At 54.9% G+C, this 26,007-nt stretch overlaps 2 protein-coding genes across 8 annotated transcripts in view; one reads left to right on the top strand and one right to left on the bottom strand.

Moving 5' to 3' along the window:
• The window catches only part of Sdccag8 (SHH signaling and ciliogenesis regulator SDCCAG8), a 188,973-nt gene extending 173,436 nt beyond the window's left edge, over positions 1 to 15,537 (top strand). The window contains exons 17-18 of the mRNA XM_090341503.1: positions 12,064 to 12,208; positions 15,219 to 15,537. Of these exons, the coding sequence (XP_090197629.1) occupies positions 12,064 to 12,208; positions 15,219 to 15,257 (184 nt within the window). The 3' untranslated portion in view covers positions 15,258 to 15,537. The remainder of the gene's footprint in view (positions 1 to 12,063; positions 12,209 to 15,218) is intronic.
• Positions 15,538 to 17,337: 1,800 nt separating this feature from the next.
• Akt3 (AKT serine/threonine kinase 3) overlaps positions 17,338 to 26,007 on the bottom strand; it is a 208,753-nt gene continuing 200,083 nt past the window's right edge. For 5 of the 7 annotated variants that reach the window (XM_090341504.1, XM_090341510.1, XM_090341505.1 and 2 more), the window contains 2 exons: positions 24,206 to 24,308; positions 17,338 to 17,522 (listed from right to left, as the gene is read on the bottom strand). In XM_090341504.1, coding sequence (XP_090197630.1) covers positions 17,437 to 17,522; positions 24,206 to 24,308 — 189 coding nt within the window. In that variant the 3' untranslated portion in view covers positions 17,338 to 17,436. Of the gene's footprint in view, positions 17,523 to 23,760; positions 24,026 to 24,205; positions 24,309 to 26,007 lie in introns of those variants that run through there. The other 2 variants (XM_090341509.1, XM_090341508.1) reach the window with 2 other exon arrangements.

Below are 26,007 nucleotides of genomic sequence, written 5' to 3' on the forward strand. Positions count from 1 at the left end.
CAAACAGTTCTATATCTGTTTTGCCTTAACCTTCTCAGCCTCTGGCATTCCAACCTCTTAACCCTTTCCTGGTCTCACAGTTTGGCCTCAGAGTTCCCTACAGGTTAGATCCCTAGTGGAATGTTTACAGTCAGGCCTAGGTGGATTGCTCTGCCTACCTGGGGTTTTGCCTCATGTCCCCATGCACCTGGGATAATAGGGTGGGGGTCAATCCTTCAATAACTAACACTTAGTATATATCATATCAATATTTGACAAATGTGGTTTCCTCTCAACCTGTGGGTGTCCTATCGACTTAGTGGGAGAGGTATAGTCCTGGACTCTCTAGCCTATAAACTCCATGAAAGACAAATGATTTTAAAGGTCTGCCTCTGAGACAGAGTAAGTCTCCAAGGGATAGGAGGACTGCAGATCTCTACCCGGGATGGGGTCCAGCTTAGTAGTGGTGCATTCCAGAGCCTTCAAGATTGTGCCCTAGAGATTGCAACCCTGGAATGCCTTGTACTTAAGCCAGCCAAGCTTCAGGCAATCTACCTCCCTTCGTCATCTCCTGGGCTCAAGCCCCTTTCTGGAAGTTGCAACTGGTGGTCTGATAACAAGAGCACAAATTTATAAATTTGGAAATATGAGAGTGACAGCAAAGGAGTTGGTTTGTGCATTTGTTTTGAGTCCTTTCCATGTTGGACAGGAATGGTGTGAGTGTGTGGTCTCAGGACGTGGGCTGACATAGGGAGGGAGAGAGAACAGAGTAAAAAGAAAACCCACCTGAGATGGCAATCTCCTCTTTTTTTTCATATATTTTTTATTGTAATTAATAGAAGGGTTACATGATATTTGCCAGATAGATGGTGCATTAATTCCCATACATTGATACCCTTTCACATGTCTTGGTCCCCAGGCAATCTCCTCTTCTCAGAAATAAGATGGAAGTTCAAAAGAGCAGTGGTGGCTTTGTCGGGAGAGTATTCTTCAGTTAGCACATATGTGAGCCCTTAATCCAGGTCTGAGCCACTCTGCTCACTGCTGACTATTATCATGACAGGCAACTAATGACTGTTTGCAATGTTAAATCAGATTCTACACCTTCGGACAGCCTTGCGCTGTGTGTGTGTGTGTGTGTGTGTGTGTGTGTGTGTGTGTGTGTCTGTTGCAGTGAGTCCTAGTGCCTATGTCATGCTCTCCTATCTTGTAAAGAATGCCACCTTCCTTTTTAATTGTCTTGAGAGCACTGAGCATGCTGGCTGTAGTCAGGTGTGTACAAGCATGCCTCTGGTGCTTGACTCAAGAACGTTGGAGAACTGTGACACTGTCCAAAAAGAAATGTACTCTTTACCTGACTTATGTGACTGTCACCCCTTTCTACAGCACCTTTACAATAAATATTTTTTTAATGCTGGAGAATTTGCAGGCATGCACAGGAATTTAGTAAAGCAGGAATTTTTGTGCTAGGAATCCTTGCCAGATGCCCAGTAGCTTTCAAGTATTTTCCATCAAAGACAACGTAGTACAGACAGAAGAGCACTGTATTTTAAACAAAGTTGCCTTTTTATACTGTTTTCACTATTTTCCAGCCATTTTAGTAGGTTGTAACTTGTGCTCCCAACGACTGCAAATTTAGGCAAAGTTTTGACAGTATCTATTAGCCTCTGTCTTGTTACCTGTGAAAATGAGCATTACAATCAATGAGCATTATCATCAAGATCCAGGGCTACAATTTAAAATGTCTACAAGTGTTTAGCACAGCCGCTGCATGTGGAAAGTGTTCGTTCAGAGCTGGGTGTGGTGACACACACCTGCAGGGGTGACTACTTGTGAGGGTCAAGCAGGAAGATCCTCTGAGCCTGGGAGCTGGAGAACAACCCGGGAAATAGAGTGAGACCCTATCATCTCCAAATCAAACAAACACAATGAGAAGAAGGAAAAGAAAAGAAAAAGGCTTCACACCAATTGTTTATTGCCTCAGTCATTTTTGATATTGAATCTCAATTACCTCATTCATTAGATAGAAGAAACACTTCCTGCATTAACAGAGCTGCTCTCAGTTGAATGAGCTAATAGAAAAGCACTTTATATGCTCTGAAGCACCCTATTAAAATAATAACGATAATCCATTCATTTATTGAAGATCTACTAGTGCCAGGCACTTTAAATACTGTCACTAATCCTTACAACACTCCTGTGAGACACATAGGATTATTTTATATTGCAAGTGAAGAAACAATCTTACAAGAATTTGCTTTGGATATTGCTCAGATTCAACCTAGGCCTGCATGGTTTTAAATTCAAGTTCATTATTCTACATAGCTACAGCGCCATGTTGTACTTTCTTGTTCATGTTCATCCCACCATTTGACTCCCCATGTCCAGTTCAGGCTGCGTTACAATACAGTAACATAGTAAGTGTGTAATTTTGATGAAAGTCACTGAGTGCATACTCATTCACAAACTTGACTGTGCATCTAACTATAGAACAAGGGAAATGGCATTTGCGTAGGCCTCAGGCAGTGAAAACAGCTCCAAGAACTTCTTCAGTCCCGGTGTTTGAAGGGCAGCATGTGTGTATAAAGACACATCTGTATGGATATGTGTACTCTATGTGCCTATGTACTGATCATCACTTCAATAGTCAGCGTCTCTGAGGTTAGACCTCATGGTTTTCATTTCATTCACATGAATTTTTATTTGTTTGGTCAACTGTAAGTAAACTGAATTTGTTGTTTAATGTCCCTGCCTACATACTGACAATGGCTGGCTTTGTGCTCAAGAACTGACAGCATCTGATGGATATATTGGATTTGGGATACAGCTGTGCAGTGTGTATCTTTGAACAGCTATTCCTGCATCCTAGGACCTAGTGTTCTGTCCAGAGGTAAGCATAGTTTTGGGGGGGAGGGAGGCAGTTGGGGGGCTTGAAGTCAAGGCTGGGTGTGGTCCCCGAGCCTCTTTGTGCTCAAGGCTAGCACTCTACCACTTGAGCCACAGTGGCACTTGCAGTTTTTGAGTGGTTAATTGGAGATGAGAGTCGCTAGGATTACGGGTGTGAGCCACCAGTGCCAGGCAAGCATGGCTTTGGAGTTTGGTCCTTTGCTAGCTCTACCACTTTGCTGATTTTTTTTTAACTTTTAAAGCCTCAGTCTTCTCAGACACTTACATTCATACATTTTAATTTTTGTCTGTTCTTTGTCTAAAAGAGTAAGGCTTTTGTAAGAGTGAAATATTTGCTTTTCATTTGACTGTGTCATAGTTCAATGACATGGAAACCCATGTTGGTCCAAACTGATTTACAAGAAAGTCTGAGCTCTCCACCTGAGGTGAAGGAGGGGGGTGGGGGTTGCTGAGAGAGCCAGACAGCCAGCTGCCTCTGATGTGGCTGAGGCATAGTGCATCTCTCCCCCCTCCTTCCTGGCCTCCCTCTCAGTCTCCTTCCCTCCTACCTCTCGTGTTTGCCCCTGAAGCCAGCCTCTTCCTTCATCTCTCACATGTCTACCAGGTACAGCAGTTACTTCAGAAGAAAGCTGCAGTTTTAACCTGTGTGTTCTGACCTCCAGTCTGATAACAATTTTTCTAATGTACCCCAATTCCCGGACTGCTCCAGGTTGCAACTAGCCAGACTTCAGTCATCAGAAAAGAATGCATGATTTTTGCAGCCAGACTTCAGTCATCGGGAGAGTAGAATGCATGATTCTTTTTGTCTCACTGGGGGATGGATTCCAAGGAGGCAGCCCATTTGCTCACAGGCCAGGAGAGCCAGGATTTTTAACAGTGTCAACAATCTTTGCTCCCCACACTAAAAAACCCTGTGTCTGTGCCGGCTCATTAGCATACAGCCGAGATGCCTGGCTAACAAAGCAGTTTCTGAGTTCTGCTCCTTTCTCAGCTTGTCTGTTTTCCTTGACCAAAAACTGGAGAAGAAATGGCTTCAGGCAAGGGCTCTGTCCCTTTCTGGTAGAGAGAGCTTTAAAGCGTTTTAAAGTGATCAGCCTTTGGAGAAAAGAGCTTTTGTTTTTCTGATCTTGTATCAAATCGTCAGCAGAATCCCGCTGCCACCCCCTCAAACAGCTATGTCGTGTTCATAAAAATTATTGAGCCCAGAGTGATTCCTGGTCAGCTCTTTTATCTCCTTGTGTTGGGAGGGTGCTTTGGGAGACCTGGCCCTCTGGGCAGGGTGCACAATGCCCTCCTCCAGGGCTGTCTGTCTCCCGCCTTTGTTGGGGGATGGCGGGAAGGAAGACGGCACAAGCAGATGTGCTGCTAGATCTACAGGCTTCTGCCAACCATATGGCATCTTAAAGAAAGATGGTTGGAGCGTCTGGATTAGCAGAGTCGGGATGGGAAGCCATGTGTCGTGTTGGTACAGGCAGTTGTTTGAGCTCCTCTAAATGGCTTCAGGAGATTGTGTAATGGAACAAATGGTCCTGCAAGCAGGGAGCAGCCCGCTGCTGCTGGAGAGGCGATTGGCCCTGGGGCGGGGCTGCTCCCCCCCTGCCCTCAGCAGTGCGCATTCTTCTTTTCATGTTCTTTGAACTCTGAGAAGTCACTAGAACTTTCCAACTTATTATGCCTAGTGAGCTGTCCTGCCCCCAGGTCCAGTGAGCTCTTCTCTCCCCCACTCTGCTTCCAGGAGCTCAGCAGACTTCCTCTGTGTGCTGAAAGCCTGTAAGAACACTGGACAGGGGCTGCTTCTCCACTGGAGGAGCTGGGGACGGCAGCCTGAGAGTCTTACAGGGTGTTGGGCATAGTGCAAGAGTGCTTTACTCTGTTTTAGACTTCCTGTGTAGGTTTTTAAAAATCATGCTAATTGCATAATAGTGAGCTCATTGAACTCACTGGACTATGAGACTACAATGCATACAGAGAACAATCCGAGCCCCCAGATTCCTCTCCCTAGGACACGCTTGAAACATGGGCTAAGATGTGAAGTGTGCTCGCCTTGAACAAAAATGCTCAGAGACCACACCCAGGCTGTCCCCGGGTGCTGTCCCTGAGTTCAGACCCTATGACACACAGAAAAAAAAGGCAAGCCAGTCTTGCCATTACCACCACCACCACCACCAGCAGCAGCAGCAGCAGCAGCAGCAGCAGCAGCAGCGCAGCAGTCATCAGCGGTCAGGTTCTCAGACCGCTGCAGGGGAAGCCCAGCCCTCCTGGCTGGCCCGCATGGAGCTGGAACTTCAGTCTTAGACAAGGCCCTGGGGCATCTCAGCCGCCTTCCAGGACAAACACATCTTGTGTGGTGGTTGTTTCAAGGCCATCGCGCACATGGTGCGGTATCTTCAGTTGCTAGAAAAGTTAAATCTGCATTCTTGGGGACCGATAACTCCAGGGCCACCCAGTGTGTCATCAAGGGTGGTTAACGGATGGTAAAGTGGCTGACGGATCAGCCTAAGATCCATGCCTGAAGTAGATGAAGGGAGCCTGCGGGAGCCCGCGCCACCCCCCCTCCTCCGCCCCCCTTCCTCCCCCTCCCCCCTCCTCCTCCCCCTCCTTCCCCCCCCCCCCCCAGGCTCAGCTCCCGCTCTTCGGCGAGGCCACCCACGCGCCCCGCGGGGTAAGGAGGAGCCGGCGGCCGGGGTGGCCGCGGGCGGGCGGGCGCAGGCGCTGGGAGCCCAGGCAGTGCGCTCGCTCGTGGAGGTGCTGAGCCCGTGCACAGGGAGCGCAGCCTGAGGGCGCCCGGCGCCTCCCGCGCCGTCCTCGGCCTGCGGCGGAGGCTCACGCGGTCGGCACTCCTTCCCCTCGGCTTCGCTCCCCCACCGGCCTCCAGGGCGTCCGCCTCGGAGGCTCCCGCGACGGGGCAGCCGAAGGCGACCCACTTCCGGGCGCTCCAGTCAGTCCTCCCCCGCGCCCGGTCCCCTCCGTCCGCCCTGCCTGTCCGGGGTCGGCTCGGGCTCGCTTCCCAGCTCGGCGGCTGTGCCTGGGAAGTGAGGCGGAGCCGCGCGGGCCCTCGAGCCTCCCGCCCCTGCCCGCCGGACCGGGGCCTCGCTGGGTGAAGGCTCCGCCACCGTCCTTCCTACGCCGCCCCCTCGCTCTACCCCGCTCCCGAGTCCGGCGGGGGCCAGGAGGTTCCCGGGTTTCCTGCTTGGGGCCGCCCTGGGCGCTGCGCCTCGGCGGGGCGGGGGCGGGGTCGGGGCGGCCGGGGGCGGGGCCGGGCGGCCGGGGGCGGGGCCGGGCCTCTGGAGGGGGCGGGGCCTCCGGGGAGGCTGACCTCCCGGGGCGGAGCCGGGTCTGCGGGCGGCCCTCCGCCCTCCCCTGCGGGGTGGAGGGGCCCTGCCCGGGGCCCCTTGGCCCCCATCTGCCCGCAGCCCCCGGCGGGGGAGCCGTCCTCATGCGCCCCACCGCCTGCCCTTTACTGACGGTGTCCGAACCCAGAGCCCTGCCCGGCTCCTCTAACCGTGGGGCCGCCGCCTCCCCGGCCCGGCCCGCACTGCCACTGCCTGCAGCCAGCAACCCAGGGCCTCCGGTGGGGGGCCTCCCAGCCCGCTCGGCAGGAGGGGCCGTCAGGGCCGCCCGGGCCCCCGCCTGCCGAGGCCCTGCGCCGCGCGTGGACGGGTTCTGCTGGCCGGAGACCCGCGGAGGGATCTCCAGAGCGGCCTAGAGGGGCAGGCACGGCGTGAGTTCATGCCACTTGAAAAAACAGCAAGGACGAGAGCCGGACGCCGGCACAGATAATTTTGCCATTCCTAAAGAGCCACATTTTTAGGCCAAATGTTTTTATTTCAAATGCCTGAGCTCCTTGCTTCTCCCGACGGTGTCACACTGAACAGGATCTGGCTCTTAAATCAGAGCCCACTGGACACCAAGCAAGCCTCCAGCAGGCCTAACTGCTGACCTGCCACGCACCCTCATATTTGTGCTAACACTCACCAGCACTGCGTGGAGGTCCCCCTTTTACAAGTGAGTTATTTCTCTTAGCAGAATTCCTCTGGCTGCAGATCTTGTTTCAGCTCAGTTGGTCTCCTTCAGTTACTGTGGTAACCAGCAGATGGGGGTCTTTGACAAGGGTCAGCAGGGAGACTGCCTTGGTAGAGCCTAAGAAGAGCTAAATAAAAAGCTTTCCTCAGTGATAGTTCTGTTGTAGATGGCTAGGAGTTTTTTTTATAAAATTATTATTTTTAAATCAAATTGTTTGCATTAAAACTTAATTAAGATAGGTGCCAATAAATGGCACCATAGTGACTGTGTACTTGGCTGCCTCGGGCTGGCTCTTTCCAGGTCCTACCTGTGTGGGCAGTTGGCCACGCAAGGCCAGTGCCCCGTGAAGGAACTTGCCGAGGCTGACATGATGCACACATGGAGGACTGTAGTCTCTGAGAGCAGCAGGAGGATTCCGTTAGACTGGCATCTTCCTGACAGCCCAGGACTGTCCCCCAAACCCAAGGCAGCAAGGGAGTCCCCCACCTTCCTGTAAGATGGCAGAGGGGTGAACTGCAAAGAACATTTATCCAAAGGAAGTTTGTCTTTAGCTGCCCTGGACTAAAGAAATCCAAAGAGACTTGGCAGCTTGGCAAAAAGGATTTTTGTCTGGAAGGGCCAGAAAGACAGTGTTAGTTCAGTTGACAGCATTGGAGTTCAGTAGTCAGGTAAAGGTATCGGAGCAGTACTCGACTTCCTGCAGTTGGTACTTTGCTAAACTAAGGTTTTACAAGACAGGAATGGCTTTGCCTTGAGGAAACTCATGGAGCAGCAGCTAGAGGAAAGGGCACTGGGCCAATCGCTGTCAATGGCTCTGAAAACAGCAGAGCGGAGAGAGGGGCCAGTGGATAAGGCCTGCCAGGTGCAGCAGTGCACCTATACCAGCTACTGGGGGGGGGGGCTGAGAACACAGGATCAACTGAGCCCCTGGGAGTTCAGGACAGCCCAGCCAACAGAGCAAAACCAGCACCGTAGTAGCATTGGTGTAAGCTGGACATTGTCTCCAAGCACACGGTTAGAAGCCTTTTTTAAGGACTGGCTTGGAAGCGGCTGGGGCCGGAATGGGGCGTCAGCAGAGCAGGTGCTCTTGCCACTGCTTCTCCAGAGCTTTGAGCCCCACACAGGCTGGACTTGACTCCAAAATCCTGATTTTCAACAGCCATTTTCCGCTGCTTTTTCTGCACAAGATGCTGTGCTCATTCCAGTCCTGCTTTTTAAAGAGAGCTGGTTAAGATGAATTCAGATTTGAAGCAGGTGGCCTTCTGGGGTTTTCAGAGTCGCCCTCAAATTGCTTTGTGCAGGGCTGGGCTGAAACACAGGGCATGGGGTGCTGAGTGCACATGTAGAAGATGGTTCTGATAAACTATCTTTAAAGGGCCTGGGCTGAGCTGGGGTGGCCAGGGCTTTGAAATGCTCCATGGAGCTTAGATTTTGACTGGAGGGACGTGAGCTCACGACAGGTGCATGGCATCTGGGCGCCACTCGTACTCTGTGCTTCTGATGCCCCTTAGCGCTGACGTGACGTGACTTCTTTGGACAGAAGGGCAGGACTTTTCCCCTTCACTGCTCTGAAGCCTTCCAGCTTTCCCTCTGTAGGCACAGGCCTCAGAGGGGTTCACGCCAGTGGAAAACAAGAAGCTGCGCAGGGAGGGACACAGATTTTCTTTACTGAGGGGTGCACTCTGCACCATCTCATGTTCCTGTCAAAATTAAATGGGGACTCTATGAGTAAGGGTTGTGTGAACGACAACTGAGTGAGGAATCCACAAGGGAGGACTCTGATTGAGGACTGTGAGTAAGGAGTCCAGAGGGAGGATTCTGTGAGTGATGAATGAATCTCGGAGGCCTCGGAGAATTCCATCAGGGAAGACTGCGAGTGAGGACTGAATGAAGATTCCATGAGGATTCTGTGGAGGAGGACTCCATGAGGGAGGAGCCTTCAGTGAGAACGGAGTCCAGGCTGAGTTCCACACTCAGAGCGCATGCCTTAGTCTCACTGAGTGGCTACAAGCATGACATGGAATTGTGCAAAAGGCAGCAACAGTCTTTAAGTATTAGGACAACTTGAACCTAGCAAAACTAGTTACCTAGTATAGTAATTGGGGAAGTTGGGTCCCTACCACTTGAAATGGTGTGTTTTAAGTCTGTGGCAAGTGACATTGGGAGACAGTGACACCGTGAAGTTCTGTGAATCTGTGGACTGTGGGGTGAGAAGAGCCACTTGGTCTTCCTCGACCCAAGCCGGGAAAGCTTGCTGTCCACGGCCTTGGGCCTTGTTTCAGGTTTGGCTGGAAGAGCTCTGCTGCAGCAGCCACTTGACTGAAGGGCATCGTGCACACCACAGGGGCGGGGGTTCACTGACAGCTTATGTGGGTCGTGCTGGCCGGGTTTCAGTGTTCACAGATTAGTCCCCTGACTTCTCAATCATTTAACAACTTTTTTTTTTTAAATAGGAAAGCTGTTCTCACATGCAGAAAGTACAGAAATGAACAATGGGCCAGAATGCCTTGTTGATTGGTTGGCTCGATAAAAAATGGAAAAGTATTCTTTGGCTTCCATTTTGTAAGCACAGCTGAGAGTGTGAGACAAGGTGCTGTGCTCCTTACCCAGAGACCTGTCGGCAGTGCCCGACGATGTGTGCAGACCAACTCTTCTAGAGCCAGCGCTTCGGTGGAGGTCACTGAGCTTTGCAAATACAGAGCCTGACCCGAGATTGCTCAAGGCTGTGGCCTCAGATAAAATAGTCCTGATGTGACAGGAGTTTCAATCCTCTCCAGCTAGGAGAGACTTTCAAATTTAGGAAAGAAATGCAGACAGGATTGTAGAAGGAGTTCTGAAGGTGTGGAGGGAAGCTGAGCCATGGTACTTTGAGAGGCCGAAAGGAGGCAGGTGAGAGCAAGAGAAGAAGCCAGCCTTCTGTGGGGAGGCAGGGGCAGGCTGAGCACAAGGAGATCAAGGAGGTGTGGGAGGCGAGGAGATGGTGGAGGTGTGGTAGCTAGGAGATGGCGGAGGTGTGGTTGATGAGATGGTGGAGGTGAGGTAGTAGGAGAGGGTGGAGGTGAGGTAGGATGAGATGGTGGAGGTGAGGAAGGTAGGAGAGGGTGGAGGTGAGGAAGGTAGGAGAGGGTGGAGGTGAGGAAGGTAGGAGAGGGTGGAGGTGAGGAAGGTAGGAGAGGGTGGAGGTGAGGAAGGTAGGAGAGGGTGGAGGTGAGGAAGGTAGGAGAGGGTGGAGGTGAGGTAGTAGGAGAGGGTGGAGGTGAGGAAGGTAGGAGAGGGTGGAGGTGAGGTAGGTGAAGAGATGGTGGAGGTGAGGTAGGATGAGATGGTGGAGGTGAGGTAGGTAGGTAGATGGTGGAGCTCTCTTCATGAGGTTTGGTGGCCATTAGGGCAGAGGTGAGCGGGAAGCTGGAGGTTAAACCCAAGCCAGGAAGTCAGGGTGTTTCCCGGCTTCCATTTTCCTGGTGTGACTGGCCTTCTCTGCCTGGCCTGTAACCACGGCCCTGAGTCCTGGCTCTGGGGTTACATTGCTGGAGCAATGCAGAAGCCCCCTGGGCACCCCGGAAAGGCTCAGGTCACATGGGGAACCGAGGCTCGCGTGTTGGTCACAGATGGCACCCTGGGTCCGTGGGCTGTGTGGAATGTGTCCTTTCCCGGGTGTGTCCCCGTCCTGTGTCCACGCGTGCCCGTGTGCTCGAGGACACGGATCTGAAAACATCTCAGAGCCAAGGACATCCGCTTCCCCTGTCCCCTTTCGGTCGAACACACACAGGGTGCAGTGCAGGCTGTGTGGGGTGGCTGTGTCCCCAGGGGCTGTTCCCGAGAGGCGCGGCCCTGTTCACTTGGCAGCCGAGCCTCGGCCGCCGTCCCCGGCCACGCAGACACATTTCCATGTCTCACAGGCGACATGCACATTTGAGTCTCTGTGTTCGCTGCTTTCACAGTGTTCATAGCAAATGAATGTCTGAAGCCCAGGACCGAGCTGGCAGCCTGCGCTGCTTCTGCTTTGCATATTTCCCAGCCCACTCAGCTTTGTGATGTCGTATGTCACCACTTGCTCTGTCTTATCTGGAAACTGTGTGTGCGCGTGTATGTGCCTGCGTGTGTGTTCATCTGCGTGTGTGTCTGCGTGTGTGTGTCTGTATGTCTGTGTGTGTCTGTGTGCCTGTATGTCTATGTATGTCTGTCTGAGTGTCTGTCTGTGTGTGTGTGTCTGTCTATATGTATGTCTGTGTCTGTGTCTGTCTGTCTGTCTGTCTGTGTGTGTCTGTCTATATGTGTGTCTGTATGTCTGTCTGTGTGTCTGTGTCTGTGTGTCTGTCTGTGTGTGTGTCTGTCTATATGTGTGTCTGTGTGTCTGTGTTTGTGTGTCTGTATGTCTGTCTGTGTGTCTGTGTCTGTCTGTGTGTCTGTCTGTCTGTGTGTGTGTGCAGTGCGGGTTCTGACAGGGCGGGGGGTGTCGTGGTGCAGGGGCCCCCCTGGAACCCCTGTGGGCTCGTCTGGCCCTGGCCCTGTGGCTTCTGCGGACCTCAGCCAGCGTGGACCGCCGCTGTCCCCTCCTCCCCCCCCCCTCCCCCCCCCCGGGCTGAGCCAGGTCCTCCAGCCACCCCACGGTGGTGCCCAGGAGAGGAGGGCGGGAGGGAGGGGGGAGAGAAGGGGAGAGGGGGGGAGTCAGGGGGAGGGGGAGAGGGAAGGAGAGGGAGGGGGAGAAGGAAGGAGAGGGAGGGGAGAAAGGGAGGAAGAGAGGGAGAGGAGAGGGGGAGGGAGGGAAGAGGGGGAGGGAGGGGGGAAGTCAGGGGGAGGGAGGGGAGTCAGGGGGAGAGGGAGGGGGAGGGGCCGGGAGCCCGCCGCGTGCCCCGCCGCCTTCGCCGCTCCCCATCTCCTCCTCCGGGAGCGGGCGCGCTGGCCCCGCGCGTGGAAGAACGCCGGGAGTGGCGGAGCTGGAGAAGGAGCAGGACGGCGCTCAGCCCGGGACCGGGCGGCGGGAAGCGCGGGCCGGAGGCCGCCTTTCCCGAGGCCGCCTCGCCGAGGCCTCTGCGCGTGCGCCCGGCCGGCAGGGGGCAGGGCCAGCGGGCGGGGGGCGGGGCCAGCGGGCGGGGAGGTCGCGGGGTCGGGGGGCGGAGGTCGCGGGTCGTCCTGAGCCCGGGCTCCCCGCAGGCTGCAGCAGCTGGACGCGCACAGCCAGGCAGCGGCACGGCAGCTGGCGCAGCTGCTCCGCCGGCAGAGCCAGCGACTCCTGGAGGGCGGTGTCAGCGGAGGAGGAGGAGGAGCGGGAGGAGGAGCAGGCGGCGGTGGCGCGCAGGTGAGCTCTCCCCCCCACCCCTAGGACACCGAATTCACTTTCTAATTTGACTTCAACTCCTGCCTGCACCCAGCCGCCATTCAAGACCTCGACGCGCCTCCTCACGCCCTAGGACTGGGGCGGAGCTGGGGAAGGAGCGGGGGGGGGGGGGAGGTGAGGAGGAGGCCTGGAGCCGTGGGCCGTGGATCGGGGGCCGGGGGACGTGGGGACCGGCGTGGGCCGGGGATCGGGGCCCGGGGCCGCCTACCTGCGGGGCAGATGGCGCCCGGCTAGAGCCGCGCGAACCCCGAGCTGCTCCTGAACCAAGATTTTCTGGAAGGAATTCTAAATAGATGAAAACAAACAATTTGATCTCCACCAAATTGTTGTTTTTTTGTTTTTATCCTGATTTTCACCCGAATTGTCAGCCTCAAAAATAAACACTGATACATTCCCAGAAAATATTTTTCAAATAAAAACTGACTCTGTTAAAGTTTGCCCTGATTCTTTCAAAACTGTGTACGAGACACTGTCAACCAGAGTGACTTGCATATTTTTTTAAATAAACGTGAACATATGCAGCTAAAATGTCATTAACTCCCTGCTGCCGGGGTGATTTTAGAGAGTGACACGGGGGACCCCGCGCCGCGCGCTCACGCTCGGCTCCGCGACCCCGGGGAAGGCCGGGAGGACGAGCGGTGGCGTCCACGGCTTCCCGTCCCACGCCTCCCGGGGGTTCGGGACGATGCACGGCGCAGTGCACATGCACAACCGGGATTGTGCAGGGAGCGCCCTGCTCTAATCCAACTGGACAAGGGAGCCAGACGCTGAATCTTAGATGCCGCGGCGCAGACAGGACCAGAGTTCCACCACCCCGCACCCCACGTGGCAGGGCTGCCTCCGCTGCTTTCCAGCCCAAGGCAGCCAGCGGACCAGAGGAGCCGCTCCGGGCTGCTGACACCGCGTGTCCCGTCCACCACGGGAGACCCAGACACCTCCTGTGCAGAGCGGGTGCCCGGGTGTGGGTGTGTCAGAGAGAGAGAGCTGGGGGAGAGGGGGAGGAGGAGACGGGAGAGGGGAGAAGGGGGAGGGCCTGGCAGCACAGGTAAGGGGCGCTGGTGCCGGCGGGGGCCCAGGGCACAGCCACACTGCAGCCCTCCCCTGTGCAGTGTGAGGCCATGGCAGGGCCAGAGCTGCCCGTGACCAGGACTGGCTCTGTGTCCTGGGACTCTTCAGACCAGGGACTTGAGCCATTGAGGAAGGTGGCGACCAGGACGGGACACAGGTGAGGGCAGCGCCAGGATGGGCTGGGCTCCTCTGGCAACAGAGACCAGGCGGGAAGGGGCACACAGGGAGTTGGCCGTGGGGGTTGACAAGGGCTGCACAGGCCAACCCACCTTGAGAACAGGACACAGACCCGGGTGGGAGGGCTTGGCAGGGCTGCGGGGGTGGGGGCACTCAGCCCCCCGCCCCGGGGGCCACATCCCAGGGAAACCCCCATCACCAGGGCCTCCAGGGGGGCTGCAGTAGTGGTCTTGGGGCGAGATGGGAGGCAGAGGCCTGGGAGATGGTGGCCAAGCTCAGGTGACAGCTCCAGTGGGTTTCACCCTTCCGGGCAGGGTGGAGGCCACCGCTCCAGACAGCAAGAGGGATGGCCCGGACCGCAGGGCTGGCTGGTGTCATGGGGAGACCATGCGCTGAGATCTGCCAAGCTCAGTGTAGCACGGTGAGGCTGTGGCAGCCTGTCGGGGATCCAGGCGGCCCAGGGGACCTGCACGGCTGAGTTCTGTCATGTTACACGCAGGCAGCAGGGAAGGTGACACTGACGATGCTGCCGCCACTGTTAGCAGTGGAGATGATGGCAAAGAGGAGGGGGATGACTGGGCAGGTGGCCTGGCAGCGCAGGGCACAGCAGGGTGAGACCTGTCTGTCCTGGAGCTGAGCTGAGGCTCTGCCAGGCCTCACCCCACCTCACAGCGAGGCCTGGGAGACGTGAGGACTTCTGCCCCAAGCCACTAAGAATGTGATGCATGCCTGCAGTGCCTGCTTCGCCTCAATCCGTCAGCTCAGACTCCTGTCTCTGCCCCTGGTGTGGAAGGCATGCAGTCGCTGGGCTGGGCTCTGTAGAGCACAGGAGCCCGGGCTGGGGTAGGTGAGCTTGGACTTGGCGGCTTTGGCCGGTGAGGCCGGGGAGGGGTCACCAGCCTCAGCACCGAGTGGACCCGGCCACATTGTCACCAAGTCCATAGTGCTTGCCCACACAGCTATCTGAGGCTGTCAGGAGCAGATTTCAGCCTCATTCACTACATGTGGATGTCTTTGACAAGGGACTCCATGGGGGTTCCAGACCCAGGCTCTCTCCTGAAGGTGGCATCTGCCACAGAGCTGCAGCTCTGCACCCGTGCTTGTTGACCTGTGCGGTGGCTCAGGCCCAGCTTAAGAAAGGAGGCAGTCCTGCAGCACAGGACAACCGCTCCACCACGACCCCATGCCCGGCGGCTTCAAGGGAGCAGCCAGCCTTCCGTCTGCTGCATGCGCAGCCCCCCCCCCCCACTTGTTTTGAAATGATGCATCTGTTTAAAACCACGCGGCACTTTCCTTCCTTCACCTGGGGCGTTGGGGGCACTCTTGGTCTGTATTTTCCACTGTAATAGATTCCCACCCGGTCAGGGTCTTCATGGGAGTAGGGACAAGGCCTTTGGCCTCAGAGTGTCACACACCCATCAAGACCAAGCTGCCACTTCCACTTCAAACTTAACCCCAGCTTGCATCCGCTGGGGGGGGGGAGGGAGGCCTTCCACATAGTGGCTCACAGGTGTGTGTGTGTGGGGGGGGGGGGAGAATGGACCTTCCACACGGTGTCTCACATATAATTGGGTTGGAACTCAGACCTTCCAACTCAATTTTTTCCACATTTTTAACAACCAAAGTTTTCCCCTAAAACTCGTAATAATCCTCGAATGAGAACCAGTGAATGAGAAGACATATCCGCAATCTACTTAAACTTGCATTTTATTATCACGTTTTCCAGTTACCCAGCATGCCACAGTCTGATAGCCGACCTGGATGAAACGGTGAAATAATGATTTACAAAGAGATATTTACATTCATCTGATGGGTACTGAGCAGACCACCACACGTGGCGACCCTGGCAGGCAGCTCCCGCTCGGGACGGTCATCACGCCACCGGCGTTCCTCCTCCTGGGATCAGCCCGAGCGGACATCTGAGCCAGAGGAGGAAGCCCCCGGGTTCTCGGAAATGGCTTGAAGTTACTGTTCTTAAGTCTGCTGCTTTGTATGCTAAGTTATACGCAGGAATTTGATTAAATGGTCTTTTTTAAAGCCTTGAATTGTAATGTTTCCTTTCAACCTTGTAGTAGTGAACAGAACACACCAAAAAGGCACATATTTTAACTAGGCGTATTAAGGACCAAACTTTTCTCCTGCCATTCAGTGTTCATTCCCTCTGGGTTACCTCATCCTCCCTCATTATCTACCTTAATACACATCCAGTGTCCCTCCTCTTACTGACGTGCACTCAGGAAGCACTGTGGTTTGTACTTTCCACTCTGTGAACAACAGACCAAAAAAAAAAAAAAAAAAAAAAAGCATCTTTGGCTCAAGAGTGTCAGATTCTTTTTCCAATAGCAGTATTTGAGACGAGCCTAAAAATGTACACAGTGAAGTTAGAAAATTTAGTCTACCGAATGTCTCTGCAGAGATGCGCCTTTGAGTCCACGCAGTCCACCTCGGAGGCTCCACCGGCATGGCGAGGCCCTGGCTGAGCCCAGCACGGCAGCTGCCCGCCGGCACCTCAGCCCGGCGGCTGGGACACGCGTGGCCCGCGGGGGTGGCGCGGTCCAGACAGGGACCAGGTCAGGGGTTCAAGCCAGAGCCAGCAGCCCCTGCTGCGGATGAGGTCGGGTGCGCTGGACCCAGGGCTGCCATGCCTCGATGACACGATGGTCTGGAAATAATAGCACCTGGAGGGAACGAGGGCGGCCACCCACCGGCCTCGGCCTCCCGGGGTGGTGGGCAGAGGGTCCGCGGCCGCCGCGGGCTTCATGAGGTAAGCTCGGGGATTCGACCACAAGGAGGACCGGGCGCTCTGGAGCTGTCTGCGGAGGGGCGGAGGGACGCGGCGGGCCGGGCCACGCGGCGGCCCGCGCGAGGCCGGACGGCCGCCACTAGGACGCTACAGGGAGGCGACGCGACCACGACCACCGACCCACGTGGAGGCTCGCGTTTATTTAATAAATACTTTACACTTCATGCTTGCCTGCCCGACGGCGGGGAGGGGCGGGCGGGCCAGGACGCCACGCGGGCCGCCCCGCCGGTCCCCCCCCCCCCGGGCCAGTCCACCCAGGACAGGAGGGGGCTGGACACCCGGCCCGGCCGCCTCACGCTTCAGGAAGCGCCCGGCCACGGCCGCCACGCGCGTGGACGGCGTCCCGCGTCCTCCTCCTCCTCCAGCAGGTGCCAGGCGCGGCCGCGAGGACGGAGTCCCGGCCGCCCGCGCGCGGGCCCCGGCCGGGGGGCCCCAGGGCCGCCACCGCCAGCAGTGGCTCTGGAGCCTCGACCCCACGCTGCAGCCGGAGGAGGCCGCGCCCCGCCCGCCCCGCCGGCCGCCGCGCCGGGAACCAGAACCCACGCCGCGGCGCCCGCGCCTGCTCCGGGATCGCCAGCTCCTAGCACCGAAGGGATGGCGTGAAGAGGCGGGAGCCACGCGCGGGGCGGGCCTGGCCGGGCCGCGCTCCTCGTCACTAACCAATAAATACTACTGCCGCGGAGGCGCCGGCCGGGCGGACGCTGCCCAGCGTGGCCGCCTCCCACGCCGCCTCCTTGACGTAGACACAAGTCTCCACGCCCAGCAGCGCGGGACGGTACCTGGAGTCACGGCGTCCCCGCGCCCCGGAGGGAGGTCCCGCACACGAGGAAACTCGTGGACGTGGCGACAGCAGAAGCAGCAGCAGCGGCGGCAGCAGCAGCGGCAGCGCGCGACCGCGGACGGAAAGACGACTTCATGCAAAAACAAAACCCGGTGCACGCGCGTGTGTGCCTGTGAGCGCGCGCGGGTGTGCACGGGAGCGAGCACGGGAGCGAGCACGCGCGCGGGGCGAGGTGGCGCGGAGAAGACCTGGGCTGGGCTGGGCTGGGCGGCGGCGGAGGGCCCGGTCCGGAGCGGAGTGGAGCGGACGCACGGGGAGGGAGGCGGCGGCGGCGGCGGCGGCGCGGAGGAGGCCCGGTCTCTATTCCCGTCCACTGGCCGAGTAGGAGAACTGAGGGAAGTGTGGCCGCCGCTCGCTGTCCACGCCGTCCATGCCGTCCTCCTCATCTGTGGACGGGAAACAGGCAGCTCAGCGTCCCCGTCGCCCGCCCTGACAAGGGCCCAGCCTCCCCCCAGACTCCCCCCACGGGGCCCAACCCCCCTCGACGGTCCTCCCCCCGACGGGACCCCCACCTCGACGGGACCCCCTCCACGGGGCCCACCCGCAGAACCGACAGGCGCTGCTCTGTAAACCAGGCACTTCGCACCGACACAGGCTGTAGGAAGCAGCAGCCAGTGGGCCCGCGGCCTCGCAGCGCACACCGGGAGAGCACTCCACCACCGGCCACGCTCCTGGCCCCGGGGCTTAGGTGTGACTGAACGATTCTAGTTTCCCAGGCCAGCTTACTCAACACGCTAACATCTTCCTCCATGGCCTGTTCTGTTTTCCTATGATTCAACTTCCAGCCAACACAGAGTTTAAGACGAAGCCTAAGGGAAAGCGGGGAGGGAGGACCCCCTGAGCTGCTCCATGCCTGCCTGCCCCCACAGAGGCCTAGGCGCTGCCTCCAGGGAAGCACTCCAGTCTTTCTCTCCTGGTGCTCTCCCATTCTCTTCTGCAGGCATTATCTAGGCTCCACCACCAGGCGCACCTGAGCAGGCCCAGGAGCAGAGGGGCTGCCCCTGCCCCTGCAGCCCCGCGTCAGCAGCAAGCCCCCCACACGCCCTGCACGGCAAGTACTCTGAGCAGTACTTCTGCCTAGGAGAGAGCCAGGAGTTGCTGAGGCATGGCTGGTGAGTTAGGAGAGGCACTGGAAGCCTTGTTCAGATTCCGACCTGTGCCAGTCACGTGCTTCACAAGCAGTTTGCCCGCTGCCAGCTTCTTTGCTGAGTTTGAGCAGCAAATATGCCACAAGCTGTAACAGCGTGCAGGAAGCCCCACCGGTGCCACCACAGCCTCTGCAGGCCTCCACCAGGCCACCTGGCTCTCCACAGGGCAAGCTCTAGAGGGGGGGTGGGGGGGAAAGATTGCTGGTGCCAACTAAGATTGGTGGTGAGAACTAAGACCACCTTCCCTGTCTTGCAGTAACGTGCTTATCACACGGCTGACTGGGAGCAAGTCTAAGCTGCACAGACAGAAACCTGTGAGCACCTCACACGTCCATATTCTTGCACAGGTGGAAAACTTTTCTCCTGCCAAGCCACTTAGATACTTCCAATGCCTTCTGCAGGCCACACATGGTTATCGGCCCCGGCAGACGCTCTCCAGCAGCTGGGAGAAGCGTATAAGGAGCGCGCATGCCCGATCCCACTCCAGGATGTGTGTGGGCCTTATGTGCTGGGGCCTGATGTCCCATCCCACAAGGCAGCTCCATCCCTGGTGCGCCAGCTCCTCTGTGCACCCAGGCGTGGTGAGGAGGGGGAGGGCACGAGCTGAGACTGGGGAGGGTACAGGGCAGGGAGGGGCAGGGGCCTAACTCCTGGCATGAAAGGCCAGGTGTAAAGGTGATGGTGAGATGAACGCTATTTATTCCACACACCCTCTGCACTGTGCCTCAGCCTCTGGTCCAGGCCAACTCAGGGGCCGCTGTTCTTAGTGCATTTAACAAATGTAATTAGATGGCAACCAGATCTTAGAGATATTCTTTTTCTGTAGAGGAAGGCAAGGACCACTAATGGATATAACAAAAGACAACACATTCCAAAATCTGTTTCATTAATTAGCACCGGGAGGACAATCTGGTGTCACTGCAGCTGCTCTAGAAAATGAAACATTTGCTTTTCTTTTATAACTGCTGATGTGTTCTGAAAAATAACTCAGTTCTGCTTTGGAAGGGCAAGGTGGTGAGGGAAGACACTAGCTCCCGAGCACTCGGGGCTGGACTCAAGGTCTTGAGCAGCTCCTGTCCCCAGAGGCCACAAAAAGCAGTGGTATCCAGTGGGCCTGGGCCAGGCCTCACAGGCTCTCCAAGTGTCCCTTAAGGAACTAGAGTGGCCCAGGGCCTCACACCCTGAGCAGGGTGCTGGTGGTTCACACCTGTCATCCTAGCTAGGCAGGAGTCTAAGATCTTAGGATCGCAGCTCAAAGCCAACCTGGGCAAGAAAGTCTGTTAAGACTCATCTCCAATAAACCAGGCAAAACTCAGAAACAGAGTTGTGGATCAAAGTGGCAGAGCACTAGCCTTGAGCAAAAGAGCTCAGGGATAGCACCCAGGCCTTGGATTCCAGCCCTATAACCTACCAAAAAATACGAAACCACATACAATGAAAATCAGGCCTTCAGGCCTGGCAGAGTCTGCATGCCCACTCTGCAGGTCTTTTCCTCCAGCAGGGCAGGGGAATCGCCAGGCCCTGTGCCCCATTCTTACTCTGAAAGGCACAAGCCACACCGTGAGCTCCTGCCACACAGGGGCAGGGCTTTGGAGGTCACTGCAGGCACACAGACAGCCAGAGGCTTTCCCACATGCCCTACCTCTGTCTGCAACTGGGCCTGGAGTCTTGGAAGACCCTGACCATGTTCAGCGTGATGTGTCTGAAATGGTACACCTTCCTTTACAACCTCTACTAATAAAGTATGACATGCCTGGAAAAGTACTTGGATGGCTTTTATATTATTGATTAGTGAGGATGATGGAATTGTTTCCAATTATATTATGGAAACAGTGCTGAGGAACTTGGGCCATTCTCAAACACTTCAGTTTCATCCAAAATTTTAGAAATAGAGTAAAACGCAAACTCAGACTGGGGTGTGTTGGGGCCTAGCCTCCATCCCTGAAGCCTGATTCTGGCTCAGCTGCAATTAAAGGGCTTTGTCTAGGCATTCGGTCCTTTGCATACCTCTCTTAAGGCATCTCTGTGTACGTGACTCGATTGAACCCCCCGCAGTTTCGCGGGTCTCGCAGCAGCTCAAGTCTCGCGAGCTTTCCTACACCTGTCCTGCCCAGTACCTGAAAGCCCCACCCAGACCCTTAGTGGTAGCACAGAGGCCCTCCTCCTATTGGCTAGCTTCCCAGTGCCCACCTTCTCCTACCCTAACAGTATATAACTAATTGACGCAATAAAGGAGGAGAGCATCAGAGAGAACGAGAGATCAGCAGAGATCAGCAGAGAGATCTGATGCGCTTCCATGGTTAACACTGCTTCTGACTCAGCGTGGTTTTTTCTTCCCCGGTGATTGGGGGAGGGCTGGGTCTTCGACACTTACCATCTCGCTCAGCTCCCGGGGGACTACAGGCTGGCCCTGTGTGTCCCTCCCCGTTCCCGTGTTGCTGCCCCGGAGAGGAGCAACAGGGGTGCAGCTCGGTGGTAGAGCACTTGCCTAGCATGCATGGGCTTGGGTCTGGGGACAGCTGTGAGATGAGCTGTTACCATGTCCTGTCCTTGGCTCACGGGCTGCACACTAGAATCGACAGGCTGCATCACGAAACGACTGACCTGCCTGGGAGCTGTGCACATGCACTGACCAAGTACAACCGGGCTTTAAGCCTCAGCTTTCCAGTGTCAACTTGCTAGTGTCACTCTCCAGTCAGTCTCTTCCTCATAGCCTCCACATACCCTCACAGGCTCCCCCCAGGCCAGTCTCTATCGTCCACACACCCTCACAGCCTCCCCCCCCCCGGCCAGTCTCTATTCTCCATACACCCTCACAGGCTGCCCCCCCAGCCTCCATCCTCCACACACACCCTCACAGGCTCCCCCAGGACAGTCTCCATCCTCCACACACCCTCACAGGCTCCCCCAGGACAGTCTCCATCCTCCACACACACCCTCACAGGCTCCCCCAGGGTGATGCTGGCATTGGGCTTATCTAGCCCTTTTGTGCAGCTGTCTCCCTCAAAACCAACTCTGAGGGCCAGTTAACAGGTGATGCTGGCCTTGGGACTTCCAGGTCCTTTCCTAGAGATGCTCTTCAGGCACCTGGGGTAAACAGGTGGCCCTAGAGATGGTCTAGCCCTCCGTCTTCCTCTCCTTTCTATATCCCAGAGTTAGGGAGTGGCGGGGAGAGGACAGGAAGCAGTTTCCTGGCCAGGACCCAAGGCTTTCCATGTTTCCAAATTGAGATTTTTGCCTTTAGCCTTCTGACATAAAGTTGTCTTCTCACAGCTCTATACACGATGTCAATCTACTTCTGTGACTCCAAAATAACACGTCCTAGAAGCCCAAACCCACAAACCCCACCGCTGTTTAAGATAGGATATTGGAAGAGCTCAGGCCAGGACCAGAGATATGTCATGGCCTTCTAACCATGCTTGACAGACAAGCTCATGAGTTTAAGGGGAGTCCAAGCTATTTAGCAAGACCCTTCTAAAAACCACAACTGCCTTATCTGAAAGTACACTGGGGATGCAGAGTCAGCCTGACCAGGGCTGGGAGAGACAGAGTGGGGCCCCAGGCCCTGAGCTCCATGTCTCCTCTCACCTCCTGTTTCTTGGACATCTTCCCTGGGATAGGACCAAGTGAAGTGCCGGCCACACCATGGTCACAGAAGACCCTTCCTCTCAGAGCCACTGTATTCTAGCACAAAAAGAACACACGGAACCAGAACTATACTGGCAGGCAAAGGGGCTCTTAGAAGACTAAGAACTAAGGGTGTGGTCCTAGGACTGGAAAGCCAAAGGCAGCTCTCCACGAACACACAGAACAAGGACATGCTTGGCTGAGGAACAGCAAATACCCAACTCGAAGGCACAGGGAGCCCTGGCAGGTCCACAGTGCAGTTGGAACACAGGACAAAAGCAAAAGGAACCAGGAAAGGCAGGAGAGCTAGGCAGGGCCTAGGTGTGAGAGGCAGGAGAGGCAGGCAGGGCCGAGGTGTGAGAGGCTGGGAGAGCCCCAGTGACCAGGAAAGGCAGGAGAGGCAGGAGAGGCAGGCAGGGCCGAGGTGTGAGAGGCTGGGAGAGCCCCAGTGACCAGGAGAGGCAGGAGAGGCAGGAGAGGCAGGAGAGGCAGGAGAGGTAGGCAGGGCAGAGGTGTGAGAGGCTGGGAGAGCCCCAGTGACCAGGAAAGGCAGGAGAGGCAGGAGAGGCAGGCAGGGCCGAGGTGTGAGAGGCTGGGAGAGCCCCAGTGACTAGTTTGGATGTGGGGCACCATGGGAGTGTCCAGAAGGTGTTGAACTAAAGAATGAGGTGATTACCATCAGTGTTTCATCCAAATGGCAGAGCCCAGGCATAGCCAGGCAGGGTAAGCGGACTCCATGCCGGGCCTGGGGCCAATGCCTGTGCCCAATCTACATCTACAGCTCTGTCCTCACAATGCCACAGGCTCTCTGATGGTTAGACTCTGGAATTCTACCCACAGCACACACGCTCTTCCAACAGGATGACAGCACAAGCCGCTGGGCACCAGCCTGGTGGCAGGCCCTGGGTGTGGGACCTTCAAGTAGCCCATTCTCTTTAGGCTTCAACTTCTTCACTTTTAAAATGAAACGTTAAGAGGTTCTTAACTTCTTCTGAATTTAAAAGAAAGCAAAGAAAGGCAGGCACATAGGCACCTGCAATTTAATCTTCAGTCTCATAGTACACACAATCTTCTTGTTGCCAGGGTACAGACCCAGATTAAGAACTCTTAATTAAGAATTAAGAATAACCTAGGTACTCCAGAAACTGAGATCCAGGTTTGAAGCCAGCATAGGAAGACAAATCCAATTAACTAGAAAGAAGTCTAGACTTGAGGTATGGCTCAATTGAGAGAGCCAGCCATGAGTGAAAACAAGAGTGGCCATCCCCAAGTTCAAGACCCACTATCAACACAACAAACAACAACAAACTCCTAGTTCAAGTCTCGACACTCAAGTCCGTTGAGGACGATGACTTAGGGAATAGCATTTCATTCCCATCTCCTTTTCCTAGATAGCGTATGTGACTGCACATATGCAGAGGGAATCAAAAGGACAGAAACACTAATATGAGTGGGGCGTGGTGGCTGTAACCCAGCTGGAAGCGGGGTGGAGGTGACAGAAATCAAAGTTCAAGGCCAGGCCAAAATGGCATAAACAAAGAAATGAGGGCGAGGTGACGTGATCAAGTACCTGCCTAGCAGGCTCAGTGCCCTGGGTTCAATCCCCAACACCACAGAAACAATCAAACGAAACCCCACTAATATGAGGCTATGTACGAGCCCCATGTGCACTTTGAAGAATTCCTCTGGCTATCCAAACAGCACCCCAGTCTCGATTTTGTCCTCATTCTCACATCAGCACAGAGCATGTTAGCAGGGGACCACTGTAGCTGAAAACAGCCTGCTTCCTTCCACCCATCCCACTTGTTCATGCCATTTCTCAAATGTGGGCACATATGATGGGGACTGATTTGCAGAAATGAATGAATATACAGTTTAATAAATTTATACTTCAATGTATATGTACCAAAAATTAATAGCAAATGAAATTATGTCTTCATAGATATAGGTATTTAAGCACAAGCTACTTTAAAGGAGTAACTCAACTTAAAGTGAACTCAGAAACTTCTAAGTGAGGTGAGGAGGGGCAGATGGCTGGATGGCACGAGAAAGGGCAGGCTTGTAACGGGGACATCTCCTGATTCAAATCTTCTCAGCCGAGTCCCACGAATCTACTGCAGAGTAGTGAGAGGGACTAGTTACACTGTGGTTTGGTTTACAGGTTTTCACATGTAGTTTTTCTGGTCTAGCCCCACCCCCACCCCATCCTAAGTCCCCTCTGTCACATCCACTTAGCTCTAATTTTTAACACAATGCCAGTGACCATCGTATGCCAAGTTGCCAGGGTCACTCACATCTCTCAGGCGGCGTTATGGTGATGGTTTGTGCTGTGAACTCCTCATCGAAACACCTCGTGTCCGTCTCAGAGGTCACCTGAGGCTTAAAAGGAGGTACAAGCTGAAAGAAGGAAGAAAGAACACCATTAAATGATTTCAGGTCAGGAAACTGCACTTCTAGGGAAAAATGCAAGAGTGACCTGGAGGTGAACAGTGCCAAAGGCTAGAAGGCAGATCACTGAGCCCTGTGAGGACAGAGTTGTTTGGTGCCCCAGTCCAGTCTAAAGACAGAATGGGAGTGCATAAAGCTGGAAACATTAGGTGAAATGGGATACAACAGGGAAACTAGACGTGAAGGTGGAGGAGGATACTGAAAGAAATCTGACCCAGGTCTTCTACTTTAGCAAGCAGACATGCGGCTTCCCATAGAGGCCAACCACCACTGTTTGTCCCAGAAAACAAAGAGGGCCCTTCCCAGGGTGCTTACTCACCCACCAAAACACCAGCGTGGTTAAGGACCCGCTCACCTCATGCGTCAACTACCAGTCCTGCTGCTCTCTACATTGCCCTTTCTGCTCACACCCAGCAGTATTCTTTCTGCATGTGTGTGTGTGCGCGCACACACACACCCTACCTACATCACTGCACTTCCAATAAAATGCAATTTTTTTTTTGCCAGTCCTGGGGCTTGAACTCAGGGCCTGAGCATGGTCTTTGGGCTTTTTCCTTAAAGTTAGCACTCTGCCACTTGAGCCACGGCACCATGTCTGGCGTTTTGTATGTACGTGATACCGAGAATTGAACCCTGGTCTTCATGCATGCTAAGCAAGCACTCTACCACTAGGCCAAACTCCTGCTCAAAATACAAATGTTTTGAGGCATGAATGACACCCACTACTTGTATACAATTTATACATTCATATCCATGAAACTGTCTCCACTGTCAAAATAGCAATCATGTTCACCATTTGCAAATATGTATGTGCATGTATACACACACAAATGCACGCATGCGCGCGCGCGCGCGCGCACACACACACACACACACACACATATTCGGCAGTGCATGCATGCTAAACAAGTGGTCTGTCACTGAGTCACATCCCTGGTCCACATCTGTGTCACTCTCTCCTCTCCTATTTCCCTACAGTGATTCACATGCTTGCTATTGTGAGAAATTCAGCTGTTATTTCCTAGAATTTTATGTCTTTTGTCTGGCTTCTTTCATCCAACCTGATTACTCTGATGTCAACCATGGTACTGCATTCATCACACGCTATACCACCTGACTGCTGGGTAATATCCCACTGTTCCGACACGTCACGATGGATCCATGTCTGTACATAGCTATGTTAACTATAGTTTGCAGCTACTACAAATAAAGCTTCTGCATAGCTTTATGTAAAAGTTATTGGTAGCCAGACACTGGCGGCTCACACCTGTAACCCTAGTTACTCAGAAGGCTGCAATCTGAGAATGGTGGTTCAAAGCCAGTCTGGACAGGAAAGTCTTAATTATCTTTGATTAATCTAAAAAAAGCCAGAAATGGAGGTGTAGCTCAAGTGGTAGAGTGCCAACCTTAAGATGACAGCTCAGAGATAATGTCCAGGCTCTGAGTTTAAGCACCCATGACGAAAAAAGTCTTTATTGTAGTTCTAACACTTACTTTGTTTTAGACAAATACCAAGGACTGGAGTGGCTTTCAGCAAAACTGCTGAGCTGCTCCTGAAAGATTTCAGCACTTCACATCACTGCTAGCAGCCCAGATTTCCTGCAATGTGCCCACGATGCCCTAACAGCTTTTCAACATGTAACACTTA

The sequence above is a fragment of the Megascapheus bottae genome, chromosome 10 (assembly GCF_031878675.1).
Source record: "Megascapheus bottae isolate mThoBot1 chromosome 10, mThoBot2.hap1, whole genome shotgun sequence".
Lineage (NCBI taxonomy): Eukaryota > Metazoa > Chordata > Mammalia > Rodentia > Geomyidae > Megascapheus > Megascapheus bottae.